General features: G+C 39.5%; 1 protein-coding gene across 1 annotated transcript in view; it reads left to right on the top strand.

Moving 5' to 3' along the window:
- The window catches only part of LOC102023626 (constitutive coactivator of PPAR-gamma-like protein 1), a gene marked incomplete at its 5' end in the record, with an annotated part of 97061 nt that overhangs the window by 14160 nt on the left and 62608 nt on the right, over positions 1-20293 (top strand). The window contains 2 exon segments of the mRNA XM_013506883.1: positions 6030-6276; positions 9179-9261. Coding sequence (XP_013362337.1) covers positions 6030-6276; positions 9179-9261 — 330 coding nt within the window.

Raw genomic sequence — 20293 nt, 5'->3', positions numbered from 1 at the left:
GAGTTCTTCTTGGAGCCCCGGGAATCAGACCTGGGATCTGTTTCTCTTAGTGGTGCAGCAAAAGCAGCTGCTTTTTCTCGGTCTCTTTGTTTTCTCTCCTTGGCTACCTGCCCTTTTTAAACAATGACATTTAAAACTGTTGAGATAAACAGATTGACCTAGGATTCTGTGGTAAATTTATAGTAGTATAAAATTAGCGTAATAAGTTAAGTGCAGGGTACTTCCTTGGGTCTCAAAATGGTAACCTTTGTTGCTGGACTTTTCAGTATTACCCTACACTCTTTCTTGGGGAGGGGGCAGCAAGGAGGAGGAGGTTGTGAGGTTTCCCACGCCCCTGCTGGTGTCCCGGGCAGGAGTGTTGTGTGAGATGCCGGACCCCTCCTTGGTCAAGGAGAATGGAAGTGGGGTGCTCCCTGGGTGTATGTGGCAGGAGTTTCCGAGTTTCACTTCCCTGATCTGAAGCTTGCACCGGCAAGCTCAATGTGGCAAATAGTCTCCGTGGTTACCAGCCTGGGGTTTTCAGTTGTGAGGCAACGCAGATCAATCTGGTTTACCTTTGAGGGTGGTTTTAACCTCTTTTTTGAACTATCTATAAGTAGTTTTGGAAAGTTTGAGTCTTGTTTTATTACTTTTGAAGTGATTAAAATAGCCTTTTCAAGGTTGTAGTTCATAGCTTTTACTCACTTGTAAAAAATGAAATAAAGAGCTTGAGGAATAAAATTGTTGAAATACAAATTTCTTTGTATTATTCCCAATTCTGGCCAGGCAAGAGGAGAAACAGACAAGCAGGAGTTAGAAGAGCATGAAACATTCCTCTGACTAGAGGAGGAAATAAAGCACCTCCTATGTGTCCGTGGGACTTAATTTTTATTTTTGGTTGAATAGCTGTTCCTCAAGCCAGTCTTGATGCAATCCAGAATCTGTTTCCTATCTCCACCCAAACCTTTTCACTCCCATCGAAGCCTCTGTCAGGGGTGTGTGTGTGTGTGTGGGGGGGGTTTTGAGACAAGGCTCGCTATGCAGTTCAGGCTGTCCTTGAGCTCACTTTGTAGCCTAGGCTGTTCTTTTTTTTTTTTGGTTTTTTTCTCCGGTACCGGGAACCGAACTCACGACCTTGCGCTTGCCAGGCAGGCGCTTTTGCCGCTGAGCTAAATCCCCAGCCCCGGCTGTTCTTGAAGTCACAACGATCCTCCTGCCTCAACCTCCCTGGTACTGGGATTACAGGCATGTGCCACCACCCCTGGCCTCTTAGGTTTTTACCAGGCTGTCCTTGACCTGGATCCTAAAGAATTGTTCATTGGCCCTCTTGTAATTATGCTTCATGTTTTGACTCCATTCATCTGCTCAGTCATTTGTAAATTTATAGTTAGCTGAATTCCATATTTGTTTGCTTTTCTGCTTCTATCAGTGGGAAGAGAACCATGTCCATATCAGGCCTTTTTGGTATGAGACTGCTTTTTAGGCAGGGATTCCTTTCTCAGGTCCCTGTTACTGCTGTATTTATCTAAAAAGCAGTTAGAGTAGTCTTTCAGCTGATGTCTTGTGTCTCAGAGTATGCTGACTTTTTTTAAAAAGTTGTTTTTATTTTGAATAATTTAAATTTTGTAGAAAAGTTGGATAGACAATACAGAATCCCTAAATGTCCTCCACTCTGTGTCCATGGATGTCAGCTTCCTACCGGCTACTACAGTGCTCACAATGAGAACCAGCCTTGGTGGAATACTGGTCTTCCTTTGTGGACTTCCTTTGATGTCACCTGGTCTCTCACCAGAGTACTTCTCTGTTTTAAGACTCACATGGCATCAGGCCCCTCATCTCCTTAGTCACCTCTCTGGAACAGCTTCTTGGCAAGTCCCCTGGCGGTAACACTTTTGAGGGGTTTGAAGTAGAATAGCCCAGAGGTGTGGTTGCTTCTCCTCACAGCGCAGCACAGCACAGCGCAGCCTTGATCACCTGGTTAGGTTCCTGTGGGTAGATATTAGCTCTAGTGAGCACTTTTCCCTTTGCCTTTTTTTTGTTGTTACTGTTGTTGTTGTTTTTTTTGTTGTGTGAGACAGGGTCTTGTCTATTTGTAACATTCTCATTCTTCGAAATTGGTCATTGAGTCCAGATGACCACATGCAGCTGGCAGTGGGGTAGTCTGAAGCTCCATCTGCCGGAGAAGGGATTATATATTTGAATTCTGCTATAGAGGACATGTGTCTCTACCTCCCTGTTCATTTATAGAATCATTCATTTAGTTAGTATGTAGATCAGATGTCACTTGATTTGGGGTTGTGATCTGTTACCATGTTACCTACCTTGCTCTCACATTGTGTCACAGCTTGCTGTGGTGTCAGAAGCTGTCTTGGGTTGGTCCTTGGGCACACACCAGCCTTTGATTTGGGGATTTCCCTTGTTTTCTGGTCCTGTGAGATGCTTTGGACACTTGTGTTCCTGTGCACTAGGCACAGGGATGACTCTGTTGCTGGGGTGTACACCAGCCCCACTGTTCCTGTTCCTGCACGCTGGTGTGTCTCATCACTTGAGTGCCGGTAAGATTTTCTAATCCAGTGCTGTCGTCTTCTCTTGCTCTTGGACCTTTTGCCTTTGCCAAGTTCCATTTCCTTTTACCCTGGTGTTCCTGCAGAGCATTGTCAGAGTTGTTACCCTAGACCTGGGAGACACACAAGCCAAGCTGAGCAGTTTTGGTTAGCCTGAAGATTCCAGTCTTTGTGATTAACAATCATGAGTTTTGACAAATGTACATTCATCTTGTACCTACCACCCTGAGCTATCAACTTTTATCTCTGCACTCCCCCTGATTTTCTTTGGTAGATGCTTCCTGCTCTCTCTCAGTTGAATAACTGCTGAGCCACACTTCCATTATTCACCCATTGAGAAGGATAACCGCTCTATACCCTTGTGGGTTGTTTGATCTTGTCTTTGGTACTGGGGATTGAACCCTGGGCTTAGAGCATGCTGAGTGTGCTTTACCACTTTGCCATACTTCCTGCTTCACCCATAGTTTCTAACTCCTTGTTGTACGTCCTCAGATAAAGGAATAATAAGTTGTTTGGTTTTGTTTTTGCTTTTGTTTGTTTGAGACAGAGTCTTACTAAATTGTCTAGGCTGGTGTTGAACTTGGATCTTTTTGCCTCAGGCTCCCAAGTAGCTGGAGTTACAGGCATTTGCCTCTGTGCCATATTCATGAGTTTTAATGGGGGAGGGGGGGAGGATACTAGAATTCTAGAAGTTGAAGGAACCTTAAAGAGACATCAGAGTTTACCTTGGTAACCGGGAAGGTCATCCAGCTTCTCCCTGCTGGCTATGACTCAGGAGATTGAGATGGAAAGATGAACAAAAGTGGGGTGGGTGAACTCCCACCTTTGCTGCAGGGGTGACTTGCTTGTTCACGGCTGTAATTCCATTATCTTTTGTTTGAGGACAGTACTGTAGTTCTAGCAGTCAATTGTTTGTTTAATGATGTGTGTACTTTTAGGGGGGGGATTAAGGTATTATTACTCATTTGCAAATTAGAGTTGTAGTGATTTATTAACGGTTTATACACTTAAATATCTTTTTGTTGTGTTTCGTTTTTTTTGAGACAGGATCTCACTATGTAGCTCAGGTTGTTCTCGAACTTACTTTATAGTCCAGGGTAGCCTCAACTCACAGTGATCCTCCTGCCTCAGCCTCCTACCACTTAGTTTTTTAAATGCCACCCAGAAGTTACATGTTGTGAGTGAACAAGGGATTCTGTTAGAGACGGGGAAGGAGGTGACTGAAGAGCTCCACACACCACTTAGCTTTATAGGTTCTACCAGATGTTGGACAGAGAGACTGTGCATCTTACTAATCTTTATAGGTAATTTAAGGAGTCTGTGGGACCCACAATGGAACCATTTTTACATCTTTTGATGTAGTAAGCTTTGATACAAAAATGCATATGCTATGGTCCTTGTGCTCTCGAGAGAAGCAGGCCTATAAAAGATTTTGCCCACAGTGCTGTAGCACAGAGATAATGGCATTGTGGGTTCTAATAGGAGTTCCTCAGCTTTTGATTAGTTTTTCCATTTAAAATGTTTTTAAAGCACAGTTCTGCCACCCTGATAAAATTACGTTGTTTTTTGGTTTTTCCTTTCTAGGCTTTCTACAAACGGTTTTACATATTGGTGTATATACCATACTGCATTCTAAAATGACTTTTTTTTTAACATTTATAGTGAGATTTCCCCCAAGTTCTCCTACAATACACTATGAGTACCTCCATAGAAGTTCCCTGCAATCTCTTTCATGCTTTGAATGTGTTTTATATCTGGTGTAGACAGGTTTTTTTAGGCTCTTACTTCCTGGAGTGCCATTATTGGGTTCAAGAGTATGAACGTTTTATAATTCTTGAAATGCACTGCTTACTATTTTTCAGCACTCAGAACATTATTTGAAAGCTTACAGGTTACCTGACCTGTGTTGATGCCCAGACGGGGTCTCCCTTCATCCCAGGTGGAGCTCATTGAGTCCCTCTGCCCTGGGGATGTGTGCACTGCACTGGCCCCAAGTCTGCAGGGACGTGCACCTTGGAAACCTTTTCAGGGCCACCTCTTCCTTCAAGTCTCAGTTGAAAAGCCATTCCTCATGAGAAGCCTTTTATCCCTTCTGGTTCAGTAGACCCTTCTCTCCTGGGTGTTCTGCTTCACCCTGTGAAGCTCTTGGTCAGGGAACTGCAGTGTGAGCAACCAGCAGATAAACCATGGTCATTTGGGCTCCCTAACGGCGGATGTGGACCTGCCTCAGTTGCCCAGAAGAAGGGGTTTAATGAACCCTTCACTGATACAGATGTGGAATGTGATACCACCCATATTTTCATTCTGGGCCACCTCCTACAAATCACATGAATCTCATAGCACAAACAGTCGTCCTGCCCTTTCTAGAACTCCTGCGAGATGAAGGAGGGGACAGGGAGTGGTGATTCACTGGTCTCCTTTCATTTTAGGACCTCTTCTTTGAGTATATAGATTTACTATTAAAGATGTCTGGAATACAGCCAGTAATTTCTGGTTATTTAAAAATACTTCAAAAATCACTAAATACAAAAGTTCTATATAATGAAATTATTTGAGATGACCTGGGACTTAGAGATTACTATTTCTGGAAGTGGGAGAATGAAACTGGCCTAATTGTAGATGTTTTAGAAGTATTTTATTTTAATTGGTATACTGGGTTTTTCAGATTTAAACAGTTTTCTCTTATTCTAAGGAATAATATTTCTAATTGGGTGTTTACGTATGTTTTCAATAGTAAAATATTGAAGTCTTTACCAGGAGAAATTAGAAAGTTATTTTTCCTTTAAATGTGAATCTTTAACAGGTTTGTGTTGCCTCTTAGTGAGATTTCATTATATCTAGTGAGTCAGAGCTAACTCAAATGGTAATCCTGGCAGTGTGTTGGGGACACAGAACAACAAGTGGCCGTTATTTTTAGGATGAGCACATGCACCCTTATATTGTTCCCCTGCCTGCCTAACTCAAGAGTGTTGAACTGTTGAACACATTTGTGAGGGATAACACTTGATCTTTACTGTTGTTAAATCTTTTTGGTTATTGTACCTACTTGATGACGCGTTTGATCTGCTTGAAGAAGTTGTTTTGCTTGACCCGAACGTGAGTGGCTCTTCTGTCTACCTCCTTCTCACTCTTTATTTTCCTCCTTTGTCTCTCTCTACCACTGTTTCTCTCCCTGCTTGCAAAGCATTGTCATAGGGCCAGGCAGCTCTGTATTTCCCGCAGGGTGGTCTTGAATTTGACAAGAATGTAAAATTAGTTTGCAATCTGGATGGCAGCATAAGTTACTGACAAGAGGTGACTTGAAATCTGATTTCGCACTGAGATTTCCTATTGACGCAATGTGCTGCACACTTCATTAATGGCACCTTTTGACTGTTTGGCTTTCTTGGGTAATGTTCTTTTCTAACTTCCTTTTCTGTGTAATCATTGAGCCCGCTGCTATGATTTTATCTTACACCTAATGAAGTTTCCTTCTCATTTGTGTAGGTTGCACAGAGCATTGAGGATCACCATCAAGAAGTGATTGGTTTCTGCAGAGAGAATGGTTTCCATGGGTTGGTGGCGTATGACTCTGATTATGCACTGTGCAACATCCCCTACTACTTCAGTGCCCATGCCCTGAAACTGAGCCGCAACGGGAAAAGTCTCACGACAAGCCAATACCTGATGCATGAAGTTGCCAAGCAGCTGGACCTGAACCCAAATCGTTTTCCTATTTTTGCTGCTTTGTTAGGTAGGTGGAGCAGTGTGAAAACTTTATTTTACTTTGTAAGGGAGTTATTATATTGTGAGCATATGGCCTGTTATTTCAGGACTCAAATGTTTTGATTGTGTGTTTTAAATTTAAAAGAACCAGGGAATAGTCCCTTCCTTAGCATTCTTTGTAATATTTTTTGGTATTCTTGATAATGTACTGATTTTGTTCTTGAACAGTTTGTTTATATATTGTTTTATCTGGGCTGAAAAACGAATCTTGTGAATAAAGTCAAAGTTTTGGAAAAATAACATTTCTAAATCACATGTGTTATGAAATCACATGCCCACTATGAAAATTAGGCATTTAAACCTTTGGCATGAATTATAACAGGAAAATATGGTGTGGAGTTAGCCATGTTGTTTTCCCTTCATATTTTAGACACTTAGTAGTTTAAAAGAAAAACAAAAATAAACTATTTTAAGCGAATGTGTAACTTTTTTAGAATATCCCTTTGGGATTCCTTATGCTGTATGCCAGGAAAGGATGAAATCTTGTTTTCCTTAGGATTTTATCTGTTAATTTCTTTGATGTACTATGTTTCTGAGAGGTATTGTGTTCCTTTTCCACTTCACATCTGCCTTGTATATTCTCTGCTTTGCTCTCTCGTCAGCCGCCTTTTCTGTGCTTTCAGTGTGCATGTCTCAAGCTGCTTTAATACCCAGCACCAGCTTACTGAGTTTGTAATAATTGTGTACAAATGTAAGTAAATATGTTTGAGTGCATTACTCCTGTGACGAGACTCTGATTCTGGTGGGTTTGGGGCCCTTTTGGAAGCATCTTGGTCTCCGGAAAGTTACTGTGCATGCCCTCGTTTTGTATCCTGGGGAGCAAAGCAGCCCAAGCCTGGTCTGCTTGAGAGGGCAGTTATACTGTGAGTCATTGTTGGAAATCCCTAGTTATCAGAAAGATTTCTATAAATATTCCCCAAAGTTTTATTATATATGGAATCAGTTAACAATATGATTTCACAAGTTGTTGATGTGGATCTAATTTCAAATTTAGTTTCTTCATCAACTCTTGTGACTTGGGGTTTGGAAGATTACAAATTAATGTAAATATATTTTGAAATACTAAAATATAGAAGGCTATTTCCTGTGATGTTAAAAGTGAACGATGTGGGTGGGTGGAACGTTGTATGGAATGTCCTATGTTTGCTTGGGTGTTACACAGAATGACTTCTTTCTACCATTGAGCTTTAATGATGTGAAACTTGCATGCTCTTAGAACGTGGTGGCCTTAGCAAATTTGAAATGTGAAAGAAAACTTGATTGTCTTATTAAGAATTACTAAATACATTTCTTGGGAGATAATGTTAGCTCATTCATTTGTAGTGATTATATTGTGAAATTTTGAAATAAATGAAAAAATAGTAACATTTTATCAAGTTAATCTAGGTTTTAGAATCTCCTCATAAAGTTTAGGCAAATTATAGGTAAACTCTTTTAATTACGTTTTTTTTGGTACGGGGAATCGAACTATCAACCTTGTGCTCGCCAGGCAGCGAGCTATATTCCATTGAGCTATATTGCCATTGAGCTATATTGCCATTGAGCTATATTCCCAGCCTGGTAAACTCTTAATTAATGAGCTTTTTTAATTTTAGATTTTGTACAAGTTCCAGTGTCCTCAAATGAGAAAGCTTATTTTTCTTTTCTCTTTTGTAATAGAAAGTATACGTTTCTATAATAGCTGTGTAAGTTTTTGTTGTAGGGAAGTTGGGTAGAATATTCATTCAGGTGTTCCAGCTACATTTTCATAGAGCTGATGTTGGAATTGCCTTAGTATTTTTTTCAAATTGAATCCTAAAAAAAAACCTCCACCCCTCCACCCCATCTGACACTTTATATTTCACTGTAAAATTCTGTGCAATCCATTAACAGAAGAAAGCGCATACAGTAGAGTCAACCTGGATATGTAAGGTTTAAATTTGCTGGTCTGGCATCCTTGTAGTTCACATATCTTTGATTAATATGTTTGTGTGTTTGGAATATTATCATTTAGCAGTGTTGCAGATGATTTCACTTTGTTTTGCTTCCCTTCAGCAGCTAATTAATGAGTCTGCTATCTTAATATGGAGATGATTAAGTCATGTTATAAAAGTCACAGAGTTATTTAGGAAATTGCAGCTTTTAAATTGCATTGAGATAACTAACATTCTGCTGTTATTAATATATCAGGCTTTCAGTGATACTGTGAAAAGTAGTATGTTCCTTCCAGAATGTTTCTTAGGGTGGTGATGTATTTCACACCTAGGAGGTGTGAGGCCCTGGGTTCAGTCCTCAGTACTGTACTCCCCCACCAAAATCTCAGTTGGATGTACTTACTGGTAGACTGAGCAGTAGCAGTAGGATGGACAGCTGAGTGGTTCAGAGTACTGTTGTAGGATGTACTTTGTCACATATATTCGTGGGCGGTGATTCATGCTACCATCATTATCATTTAGTCGTGCTAAGGAAGATTTTATAACTGTAGGTTCCACATTTGGCTGTTGCATCTAGGACATAAAATTTTGAGCCACAGCTGTTTCATGAATAAATGAAAACTTGTATCTAGTTAGTATTATCAGACTGACCTTTTTGCAAACTGGTGTTTATTTAATGCTCTACTGGGAAGTTGCTTATGTTTGTACTACTGTGCTGTCCTTAGTTTAAATGTTGTTAGAATTGTACTTGAGGCTGTTGCAAGGAATCTGCTTGCTTTATGTTTTTTTATGCTAAAAAGTAAAGAAATAACCTCCATTGTTACTTGGAAGTTACATGTAGTGTGTCAACAAATTTGGAAGTTGTATATGTTGTATAAATAAACATGCAGTGATTTGGAAGTTTTCCCTGTGTCACTTACAATGATTGCTTTTATGTTATCCACATTTATATTGTAGGAAATCACATACTACCTGATGAAGATCTGGCTTCCTTTCATTGGAGTTTACTTGGTCCAGAACATCCACTAGCCTCATTAAAGGTACAAACTTAACTTTGTTTCCAGCATTTATAGTAACTGTTGATTTTGTCATGACTTTAGTGTAAGTTGTGTTCTTCATGATAGAAGGAAATGTGGTAGCAAGCAGTGTTGTGTTTCCTCCACTGCACTGACTTAGAAAACAAACATCATTCTTTCCTTGTTCCTGACACTAGTATGTTAGATAAATTTATAAGTCCTTTGAGAATTGCCTTTGTGGAATGCCATGTACATAGATAAAAGGAAATGTTTGAGTTGAAGTTTTATATTAACTTTTACTTAAAATATTAATTTTTGAGTAGGTAATATAGTTATATGTTACTTAGATCAATATTTTTTAGATGAGAACTTTCATAACTTTTTTCTTAATGATCTACAGCTATAAAATAGTGGAAGACTTTTTTGCAGGGTGGGGGAGACCCAAGTTCATTAGAGAAATGGTCCATTTGTGCTGTTTTATTAGCAGTTAATATGTTTTCCTTTCTTGTTTTTGATTGCTGCCTGTATCACAGTAATGAACTTCAGGAGGGCTCTTCACTTTGATTTTCTGAAGTGAGGAGGGCTTGTGTTTGAGCATCGTAGTAATGAACGAGATTGGTATGAGTGACCAGGACACTAAAGCTTGCACTTACTAGTGACATCTGTGATTGTCAGTTGTCACTTAGTATGTACAAGTGCCCTTTATGACTTGAGGAATTGGAAAAATGGATGTGAACTTTGAATCTGCTTCCAGCTCTGGGACCAGCTTCTGTGTAGTCAAGGGAGGAGTGTAAAGTGAACAGTTTCCAGAGGTGGCTTTCCTGTAAACTTCTGATTCTGTCAGAATTATCCCTCTTTCCATAAATATTTTTAATAGGTGTCTAGTTCCAAATTCATTTTTCCTCTGCATTTTAGTTTATACTTACTTTGTTGATGCTTGAAGGTTCAAGCAAAATTCCTTTGCCACTTCTTTCATTTTGTTCTTGGCTAGTGAAAACTTCCTTTGTTCTTTATCTCTTATTCATATGCCAGAATGTGCTTTCCTTTTTACTCTAATACAGTGTGGTTGTTTTCAACTTCTGTTTGAAAAATTTCCCCCTCTTGTTAGAAATTACAGTACTTGTTTGCTTTTTTTTGTCCATGAAAGACAAGGGGTTTCTATTTGCTGTGTGTGGTAGGGCCCTCCTGTATGTTCTCAGGGATGAAGTGGTAGATCCAAAATTGTGTGCCTAAGCTCTTTGTTATACCATGATGGAAATGCAGGCTGGGAAAGTGCAGCCTGTAATCCACTTGGTTTTAGAGAACTGTGCCTGGCTCATTAGATTTGCTAAGTGTTATGCTCTTATAAGTGGAGCCACTAATAGAGGCTTGCTTCCTAGAAGATTTGTTTTGAAGGGTGTATCGGGCTGCAAGCCATAGCATGTCTCATTTGAGCTGTCCTTACATCATGTATTGCAGGCCTAGAAGTGAAGAGCAGTTTGAGAAATTACTAGAAAACTGGCTCAGTTTGTAACAACAGTATCATGTGTTTTTTCTAATTTTTGAAGAAAACATTTAAATATATGAAACACTGAAAGAATAGTAAAATGCTTATCTGTATATCCACTGTCTTGCTCCAGTAATTGACATTTGCCGTAAAGTACTGTGTGTGTCTGTGTCTTGTTTTGTTGCAAGTCAGCTATTAAGAAGTAAGTTGCAGCTGGGCATGGGCAGATGCCTGTAATCCCAGCACTTAGGAGGCTGAGACAGGAGGATCGTTGTGAGTTAGAGACCAGCCTGGGCAACAAAGTGAGGTCAAGGCCAGCCTGAACTGCAGAGCGAGACACTGTTTCAAAAACAAATAAACAACAACAAAAAAACAAATGGAAGTAAATTTCAGCAGCTGGGCATGGTGGCTTTCTTCTGTAATCCCAGCATTGGGGAGGTGGAGGCAGGAGGATTGCTATGAATTTGAGGACAGCCTGGGCTACACAGTGAGTTCAGTGCAAGCCTAACTGTATAGTGAGACCCTGTCTTAAAAAAAAACAAAGAAGTTGCAAATGTCGTAACACTTCACCTGTGAAACTTCAGTTGTATCACTGCCACCTAAAAATAGGGATATCCTTTCACTCTTTTTTTTTTTTCCCCTGTACCGGAATCGAACTCATGACCTTGCGCTTGCCAGGCAGGCACTGTGCCGCTGAGCTAAATCCCCAGCCCCCTATCCATTCACTCTTAATACTACATATTATCACATCAAATTAAATAACACTTCCCTAATAGGAATTTAAATATTAAGCCCATATTCAGATTTTTCCCTAAGTTATTTATAGTGTTTTTTAAAGTCAATATCTAACAAGTATGCATTGTTACCATGTGTATTTTGAAATTAGCTGGGTATTTTTATGGCATAAAGGGGAAGCAATCCAAAATAATTTTTCCAATTACTTGATAACTTGTGGGATTTTAGCAACATTTTAAAATACAAGCACACTGCCCACTGCCTTTGAGATGAGTTCAGAATTTCCATCGGTTAGCTGGGTGTGGTGGTGCCTGCCTGTAATTCCACCTGTTTGGGAAGCTGCAGCAAAGAAGATTGTGAGTTGGAGGGCAGCCTGGGCAACTTAGCAAGACCCTGACTCAAAATTTAAGAAGAGAAACAAAAATAAATAGCGTTTGGTCACTTTTATATTTTGACCTTTGTACACACTTTCTTTGGGTAGCACCGTTTTATTTATCTTAATGTAGATGTAGATGAATTGATTTTTGTTGTTGTTGTTTACTCTGAGCATTATTGATTATTGATGTGCAGACTTGTTTGTTTCTTTTTTTTATTTTAAAAATAAAAGGAGGAAAACTAACAGACAACATTTTATAAAATAGCAAAAGAATAGTACAGAGTTACAAACAAAGTGGTAGGGAATTAACAGTGCTTGTTGTATTACATATTGATATCTTCAAAGTGGTTTCTCATGAAAACAGATATGGACATGCAATGCTGATCAACCAAGGACTCATTGACAGTTTCTTTCAGCAAAGAAATACAAGACAGTAGAACAGCCATGTTAACTATCCTGCATATACATACACACAAATTGTTTGTTTCTTTTTGGTTTTTTTTTTTGTGTGTGTGTGTGTGTTTGTGTTTTGAGATGGAGTCTCGCTGTGTAATTTAGGCTGGCCTTGAACTCACTGTGTAGCCCAGGCTGGCCTTGAATTTGTGGCAGTCCTTCTGCCTCAGCCTCCTAGAGTGCTGCTGGGATTAGTGCTTGGACTAAAGCTGTGCACCACCATGCCCAGCCTCCTTTGTTTCTAATGTGCTATTTTTTTCCCCGTCTACTTACAAGATTAATTATACCTTTGAAAAATTGGAATAGTTATGTCCATAATATTCTTAGAATTTTAATTGGTTTTTTAAATTGGTGTTTAGTTTCATATTGGAATTTTACTTCCTGTATTTTAATTTACTTTTAACTTTGTTGACTGCTGAAGGTTCAAGTAGAATTCCTCTGTTGTTTCTTTCATTTGATTTCTAGCTATTTAAAACACCCTTTCATCTCTTACTGTTGTAATATATGTTAAGAGGCGCTTTGAAGTGATTAGGTAATAAATTCATATAAGCATATATAGCACAGCCTAACATTTGACTTTGGCACAATGCTATGAATAAAGTGTAATAAAAGGAGTGGTTCAAGAAGGCTTAAACCTGAGGATACAAAACCAGATATCTGTGTTTAAAAACAAAACAAAACCACCAATGAAAATCCCAAGACTGTCTTTTTTTTTTTTTTTTTTCCGTCTTTTTGAGAGAGGGTCTCACTATGCAGTTCAGGCTGGCCTTGAGCTCACTTTGTAGCCCAGGCTGGCCTCAAGCTCTCAACAATCCTCCTGGCTCAGCCTCCAGAGTGCTGGGATTACAGATGTAGACTACCACACCTGGCAAAAAAATTGTTCCTTAATTTTGTTTGATAATTTGTTAGGGGAAGTTTCTTTGAGGGGTGGGCATTTTGTTATTTTAATTTTTTAAAATAAATTTATAGATGTTTGCTGGTTTTCATTTTTTTTTTTTTTTAATGTAATCTTTTGTTGCCACTGGGCTTCCTGAACCTTGGGATCCTAGAATGCTTTATAGGATACTCAACTGGGGCATTCTGTATTCTCCTGACCTCATATTTAGGTGCTATAACATGTAAATTGAATTGTGAATTACAGGCCATTGCATTCATTTTAGTGGTTATGTATTCTTAAACCTCACATTTGGTTTCATGTATTTTGAGTTTCTATCTTTGCCCATTGTTTGCCTCCCCCAATTCTCCCCTGCAGTCCATCATCTGGACATCCCAGCTTGCAGCTTCCTCTGGCTGCCTGTCTCCTGGGTACCAGTGCCACCATGCGTTTGGCTTCTTTGTTGGGCCAGGTCTCAGTTTGGATCTTTTCACATCCCCATTCCATTTCTTTTGACAAGTCCTGAACTACATAGTGAGACCCAGTCTCAAAGAACAAAATACCCCCTTCCCCAAGAATATGAAAAAGTCAAACAGAAATATGAAATGAAATGAAAGCTACTTCTAATCTTACCTAGAGATGACTACTTTAACAGACTGATATTTGATCTTCCAGAATTTAAAAAAAAGTCTGCCATTATAATTGTGATCATTATCATCATGCATATTGTCTACATGTTTTTTTTTTGTTTGTTTGTTTTTTGTTTTTTTGTACCTGGAATTGAACTCAGGACCTTGCTCTTGCCAGGCAGGTGCTTGTGCCACTGAGCTGTATCCCCGTCTACATGTTCTTAATGGTTAATGTAAACCTTTAGTATACAGATTCACGGTGCTGGACTTTTAGATATTGAGAACCTGGATTTAGCAGGAAATTTATTTGCTCATTTTTAACTTATATGTAGAATTGTAACTGTTAGATGAAGTAATTTTAAACAGAAGACTGGACGCAAAGATTTTCTGTTTGTTTCTACCTCCAATTAGAGCCTCTATTTTTGTCCTCTATTTGTTTTAAAATAAAAGTGGACAACATCCAGTTCTGAGAACTCTGCTGGGATCCAGGAGTAGCTTGTCTGTATTTACAGGTTAGGATGGGACCCTGCCACAATGCTGGGAAGAGAAGAGCACAGGATTTCTTTCCTTTTGCTTCTTCATGGCGTGGGTAGAACTGCCAGGCAGCATTCTTCCTCAAGTGGACAGCCAGCCCGCAGGGACAGGAAGTGGGAGACACCTGCAGTCTGCGTGGGTCTGAGACTTGGTGGGGAGTGTGGCACTTCTGAGGCCCCTGGAGGAAACCCAGAAGAAGCAAGCAAGGGGAGCCTTCTAGTGGTTTTATTCTCTTTACTTATCCTGGAATGCTCAAGTTTCACTTTAAATAAATGCCATAGTATCAGTCTTTAAATAACTGGGTGATCGTTTTGTGGGTTACTTGCCATCCTCTGAGTCCTTAACCTCGGTGCTGTTACTGAATAGCCATCTCCGTCACTTCCTACTCAAAGCATTATGAATGTTGTAATGGGGCTGCTGTGAAGTGAGTCAGCAATCCTTTCTTGTCTGTGTTCTGCGCCACCCCCTCACTCTGGGCAGACTGTCCTCGCAGTCCAGCCACGTGCTGCATTCAGGCCCCAGGGCACCTGTTGCCCTGGAGAAAGAGCATCGCCCTCTTAAGACCAGACCATATATCTGTGCCCCTCCCCCATATCTGGTACCAGATTTGGTACTTCGTGCAGACAAATTCCTTCAAGACTGATTAATCCTTGGTCACACAAGGAGGGTTCACCAGCACCAGCTGTGGCTGCCACACTGCCTAGCTTCCTGGTGTCTCTTGCTCTCAGGCCTTGTCCAGGGTTGGCTTCTCTTTCTCACTTCTGTGCCTTGTCCTAGGTACGCTGCCCTCTCTTGCTTCTATCTTGGAAGGAGCTGTCTTTGTCCACACAAAGATGAGCCCCCTGCCAGCGTTGTTTGCTGCAGCCACCTTCGGTGGAGTCCATTCCACTTGTTTCACTTGCTCAGGCAAAGGTTGTATTGTGCTGGCTGCTATTGCCACCTCTAGAGGAATCTTCTCCCTCTCTCCTGATTTAGTAATAGCTTTATTGACATAGGTTATTCACATACCATAGAATCCAGCACTTAGTGCAGCTTTATAGTTTTAAGCACTCACACAGCTGTACAGCTGTCATCAATATCTAATTCTGGAATATTTTTGTTGCCCCCAAAGGAAACCACATGTGCAGTAACAGTAACACCCCACTTATCCCCCTCTCTGACCTTTTGGTCTACTACTAATATACTTTCTGTCTCTGGATTTGTCTCTTCAGAAGGTATCATTATAACTGTAATCACACAGTATGTGGTCTTTGTGTCAGGTTTCTTTCACTTGGCATAATGCTTGTAAGGTCTGTGAGTGTTGTAACGTATCTCAGCACTGTGTTCCTTTCTGTGGCTGAATAACGACCCATGGTATGGATATACCACAGTTTGTGTATTCATTCATCAGAGGATGAACATTTGGTTATTTCCATATTTGGTCCATTACAAATGCTGCTGTGAGCATGTATGGACAATTTTTTATGTGGACATGCTTTCATGTCTTTTGAGTGTAAACCTAGCAATGAATTGTCATGTGGTGAGTCTAGATTTAACATTTTGAGGAACCACAAAACTGTTTTCCACAGCAGATGCACAGTTTACATTACATCTCTTGCCGACCCCTAGCAATGAGTGAAGGCTCTTTTGTCTGCTACTTTATTTTAGGCTTCTCAGTGTGGTTTTGATTTGCATTTTTCTGATGACTTGTGATGTTGACCATCTTTTTCTGTGCTTATTGGCCATTTCTCTACCTCCTTTGGGTAAATACCTATTGAAATCCTTTATCTCTTTTTAAGTTGAGTTGTCTTTTCTTTGTTGAGTTTTTAAGTTTTTAATGTTTTCCAGAAACAAGTCTCCTAATACGTGATTTATGTATATTTTGTCTTCTCCCATTGAAGTCTTTTCACTTTTTGGCTGGTGTCCTTTGGTAATTCTCTGAGACTCGAGCTATTTCAACATGATTTTGTCCTGCTCCTGACCAAACCACTTGCTCAGTTATATTTTGTCATTGTCCCTACTCCCATCTCCCATAGCTCTCACTCCTCAGACCTCAGTGTGCTCAAGGTCACTATGGACATGGGTTGCATCATGCTTGGTCCTTCTATAGTCCGTGAAGCTTTTTTCCCTAAAACCACAAGCTGGATCTTGTCTTTTCCTAGCATGCTCCACTTCCTATCTTAAACCTAGATATCCTTCCTTTGTCTGCTGCCACTGTAGCCTTCTAGCTTCAGTGCTGGCGGAGGTGATGCTTGGTGCTGGTCCTCCAGACACCCCCTGCAGCCTCATTGGTCTGGAGTGCCCAGGGTAGCATCTGAAACTGGGTACACCCACATCATCCATTTTACCCGCCCCCCCCAAAGTCTGTTTGCCCACTGAGTGCTGTAATCTGTACCCTCTGCTCTTAGAGAACCGCATGACTAAATAGATGGCTGCCACTGTGCAGACAAGGAATAATTAGAAAAGGGCCCAAATGGATGAAGAGATGCATTGTGTTCGTGGGTCAGGCAATCCCGTTGTGAGAATGTCCTTTCTTCCCAGTCACAATCCCAGCAAGATTTCCATAGATACTGACAAAGCTGGTTTTAGAATCCATACGGCACTTCAAAGGACATAAAATAGCAAAAACAGTTTTCAAAAGTAAAAGCAAAGTTGGGCAACTTAATAGTACCAAATTTCAAGACTTGCTCTAAGGCTACCGTAATCATTCAGAATGTTCATTTAGATCTGTGGCGCTGAACAGAGCCCAGAAATAGACCCACATATATGTGGTTAGTTATTTGCATCAGAAATTCCAAGGTAACTAAATGAGGAAAGGGTTGTCTTTACAGAGATAGATTCTCATACAAAATTAAAAAGCATACAAAAATTAAGTCTAGAAGAAAAAGACAAGAGAAAAATCTTCATGGCCTTAGTTACACAAGCGTTTCTTAGTCAAGAGTATGAAATGCAAACAACAGACTAAGAGAAACTGCGGAATAGACTGCCTCCATTAAAGGACTTGTGTCCAGAATACATGAAGAAGGACACAGTAAAAAGTCAGCAGATAATGGGCACAAAATTTGAACAGGCATTTTACAAAATATTCATTGAGTACACAGTGCGTAGCACTGGGAGAATGCAAGTTAAAGCTAGTGTGAGCTAGCACTTGTAACCCACTGGAGTGGGCTGGAAGAGAGGTAATGCCAAGTGTTTGGGAGCGTGTTGGATAACTGGCTCTCTGCTGTTATGGAGTGTAAGATTCACATGATGGCTACTTTACCAAGGAACCCAGCAATCTTGAGAAACGATAGATTCGGTTCACAGAGAGACTTGTATCTAAATGTTTATAGAAGCTTTACTCATAACTTCAGCTTGGAGCTAGCCCTCGTCTCTCAATAACAGTGAAAGGAATGTACTCATGGCCTTGCAATATGGATGGATTGCAAAAGCATTATCTTATGTGAAAAGTCAAACCCAAAGGAAACAGAAAGATTGAATTTAAATAAAACTCTAACATTTAAATGAAACTCTAGCAAAGACAAACTGTAGTGATAGAAAGTGGTACTGGTTGTATGGGCTGGAGTTGAAGGGGCTGAATAATGTCTAGACTAATCAAAGTAGTAATGCTTTTAGAAAAATAGTTATTTTAAAAGCTTTGAGTTTTTCTTTATAGCTGAGTAATACTCCATTGTATAAAAATACCACCTCTTTTTTATCCATTCCTTGGTTGATGGACATTTGGGTTGTTTTCATGATTTAGCTATTACAAATTGTGTTGCTTTAAACATGGGTGCACATATATTGCTGTGGTATGTTTTCATTTCTTCTCGGAAAATACCCAGAAGAGGAATAGCTGGGTCTACTGTGAACTCTAATACGTTTTTTGAGGAATCTCCCAACTGGTTTCCACAGTGGTTGCACCAGTCTACACTCCCACCAGCAGTGGAGAAGGGCTTCTTTTTTCCCCACAGCCCCTCCAGCATTTATTATTGGTTGATTTCTTGATGACAGCCTTTCCTTCTGGGCTGAGATGGAATCTCAGTGGTGTTTTAATTTGCATTTCTCGAATGACCAATGATGTTGAACATTTTTGCATATATTTATTTGCCATTTGTAAGAAACAAGAAGAGAAAATAAAATGCAAAAGATATAATAGATATAGTAAAAGGGAAAGAAACGGCTCAAGAGTAAAGAACAACTGGAATGGGGGAAAAAAGAAGGAAGGGGTAAAAGATTTGTATATATATATATATATATATATATATACACAAGATAGCTATAATAATTGTACCACTAATTCCTATTAGTTCATTGAAAGAAACATTTAGAGCTTATATTGTTTGATCAATCTTGCATACCTATATCTGGTAATCTGAGCAACTATGTTGAAGATAACAATATGCAATGTAATAACCATTGTTAATTTCATATCATCTTTTTTCAAATTTCTGTATCATTTTTATTTTTTCTGTCTTTAAAATAAAAAAGTTACTGTGTATAAAACTTTTGAATATGTAGATACCATTTCCTGACTTCTAATAGCACATCTTTAAGATTTCAAAAAGCAAAATAAAATTCCAAAGAGCTTTGACACTTAGGAGGACCTGATTAACAGCAAGAGAATTAATATATAACTATAGTTCTGTTCAAGCAAAACAAACACACATCTGTTTTTACACTTTCCGTGTTTATTTTCAGAGTTGCTTCTTTCTGTAAATTGTTAACATTGTTACATTTTCTGTCTTTGTAAGAAAATGTTAAGTTACAAATTGTGTAGTTTATCAGAAATTAATATGGCATAAAGAACAATGCAGTGCAACTAAGTATATCTATTTTCTACTTGAATTCAGTTACAGACAACAATTTAAAACATACCTTATAGACTTAAAGCCAGATCTCTTAACTTATTTATGCAAATGGGGAGAAACTGATGTGTAATGAGTAATCATCTTTCAGTAGCTCCGTCTGCACCCCCTGCACTGCCGCAGAATCTGGTGGGCAACAGCATGATTTACTACTTCACAGGCTTGTAGTTTATGACCTTAGTACCTGATAATCCGAGGAATTCAGGTTTCTTCTAGTATAAAGAAACAGACTTAAGGGCTCAAAGTTAGGTATTCTATGTGAGAAGAAATGTCTAACATGAAGACTATTTATTTAAAGAAAAAAGTAAAACTTGATGCTTTTGCCTGAGCCTCCAGCACTGACATCAGATCAGTGTACACACACCCTTTTTTCAAGTTTCATTGGCTTTTTTATTGAGACAGGATCTCACTGTGTAATTCATACTGGCTTGAATTCACTTATGTAGCCCAGTCTGGCCTCAGACTTGCAGTAATCCTCCTGCCTCTGTCTCTAGAGTGCTGAGATTACAGGTGTAGTACACCACACCTGGCTTTTCGTTGGTTTTTAGACAGTTTCCTGATTGAGAGAACTTTTTGTGTAAAGAAACTTGTGTATATAAATATGTTCATCTAAATCTTCTAGCCATCCTAATACTGAAATCCTTTTTCCTTAAAAATGCAATATGGAAGCTGGGCGTGGTGGTGCACGCCTGTAATCCCAGCACTTGGGAGGCTGAGGCAAGAGGATTGTTGTGAGTTTGAGACCAGCCTGGGCTACAAAGTAAGCTCAAGGCCAGCCTGAACTGCATAGTGAGACCCTGTCTCAAAAAGATTTTAAAAAATAAAAAATAAAAAATAAATTTAAAAAATGCAATGTGGGTCAGGCATGGTGGTAACCATGCCTATAACCCCAGAACTCAGGCTGCTGAGGAAGGAAGATCACTACAAATTTGAGGTTGACCTAGAATATATAGGGAGATCCTTGTGGCTGTGAGTGGTATTCCTGTTTATGTGGTGAAGGACACAAATGATAGGACTAACTTTTCCTTCTGAGTGCATAGTTCTGCAGTTTTCAATGTAGAAAAAGTGGCATTAATTGTGAATGAGAATATCTCTTTCTAAAAAGGGGAAAGATACTACCCAGTGTAAAAATACAACATTTAC

This window comes from Chinchilla lanigera, unplaced genomic scaffold, assembly GCF_000276665.1.
Source record: "Chinchilla lanigera isolate Chin_1 unplaced genomic scaffold, ChiLan1.0 scaffold00114, whole genome shotgun sequence".
NCBI classification, from domain to species: Eukaryota; Metazoa; Chordata; class Mammalia; order Rodentia; family Chinchillidae; genus Chinchilla; species Chinchilla lanigera.
The sequence above is the reverse complement of the archived record's forward strand: the minus strand, read 5'-3'. Positions and strand labels throughout refer to the sequence as shown.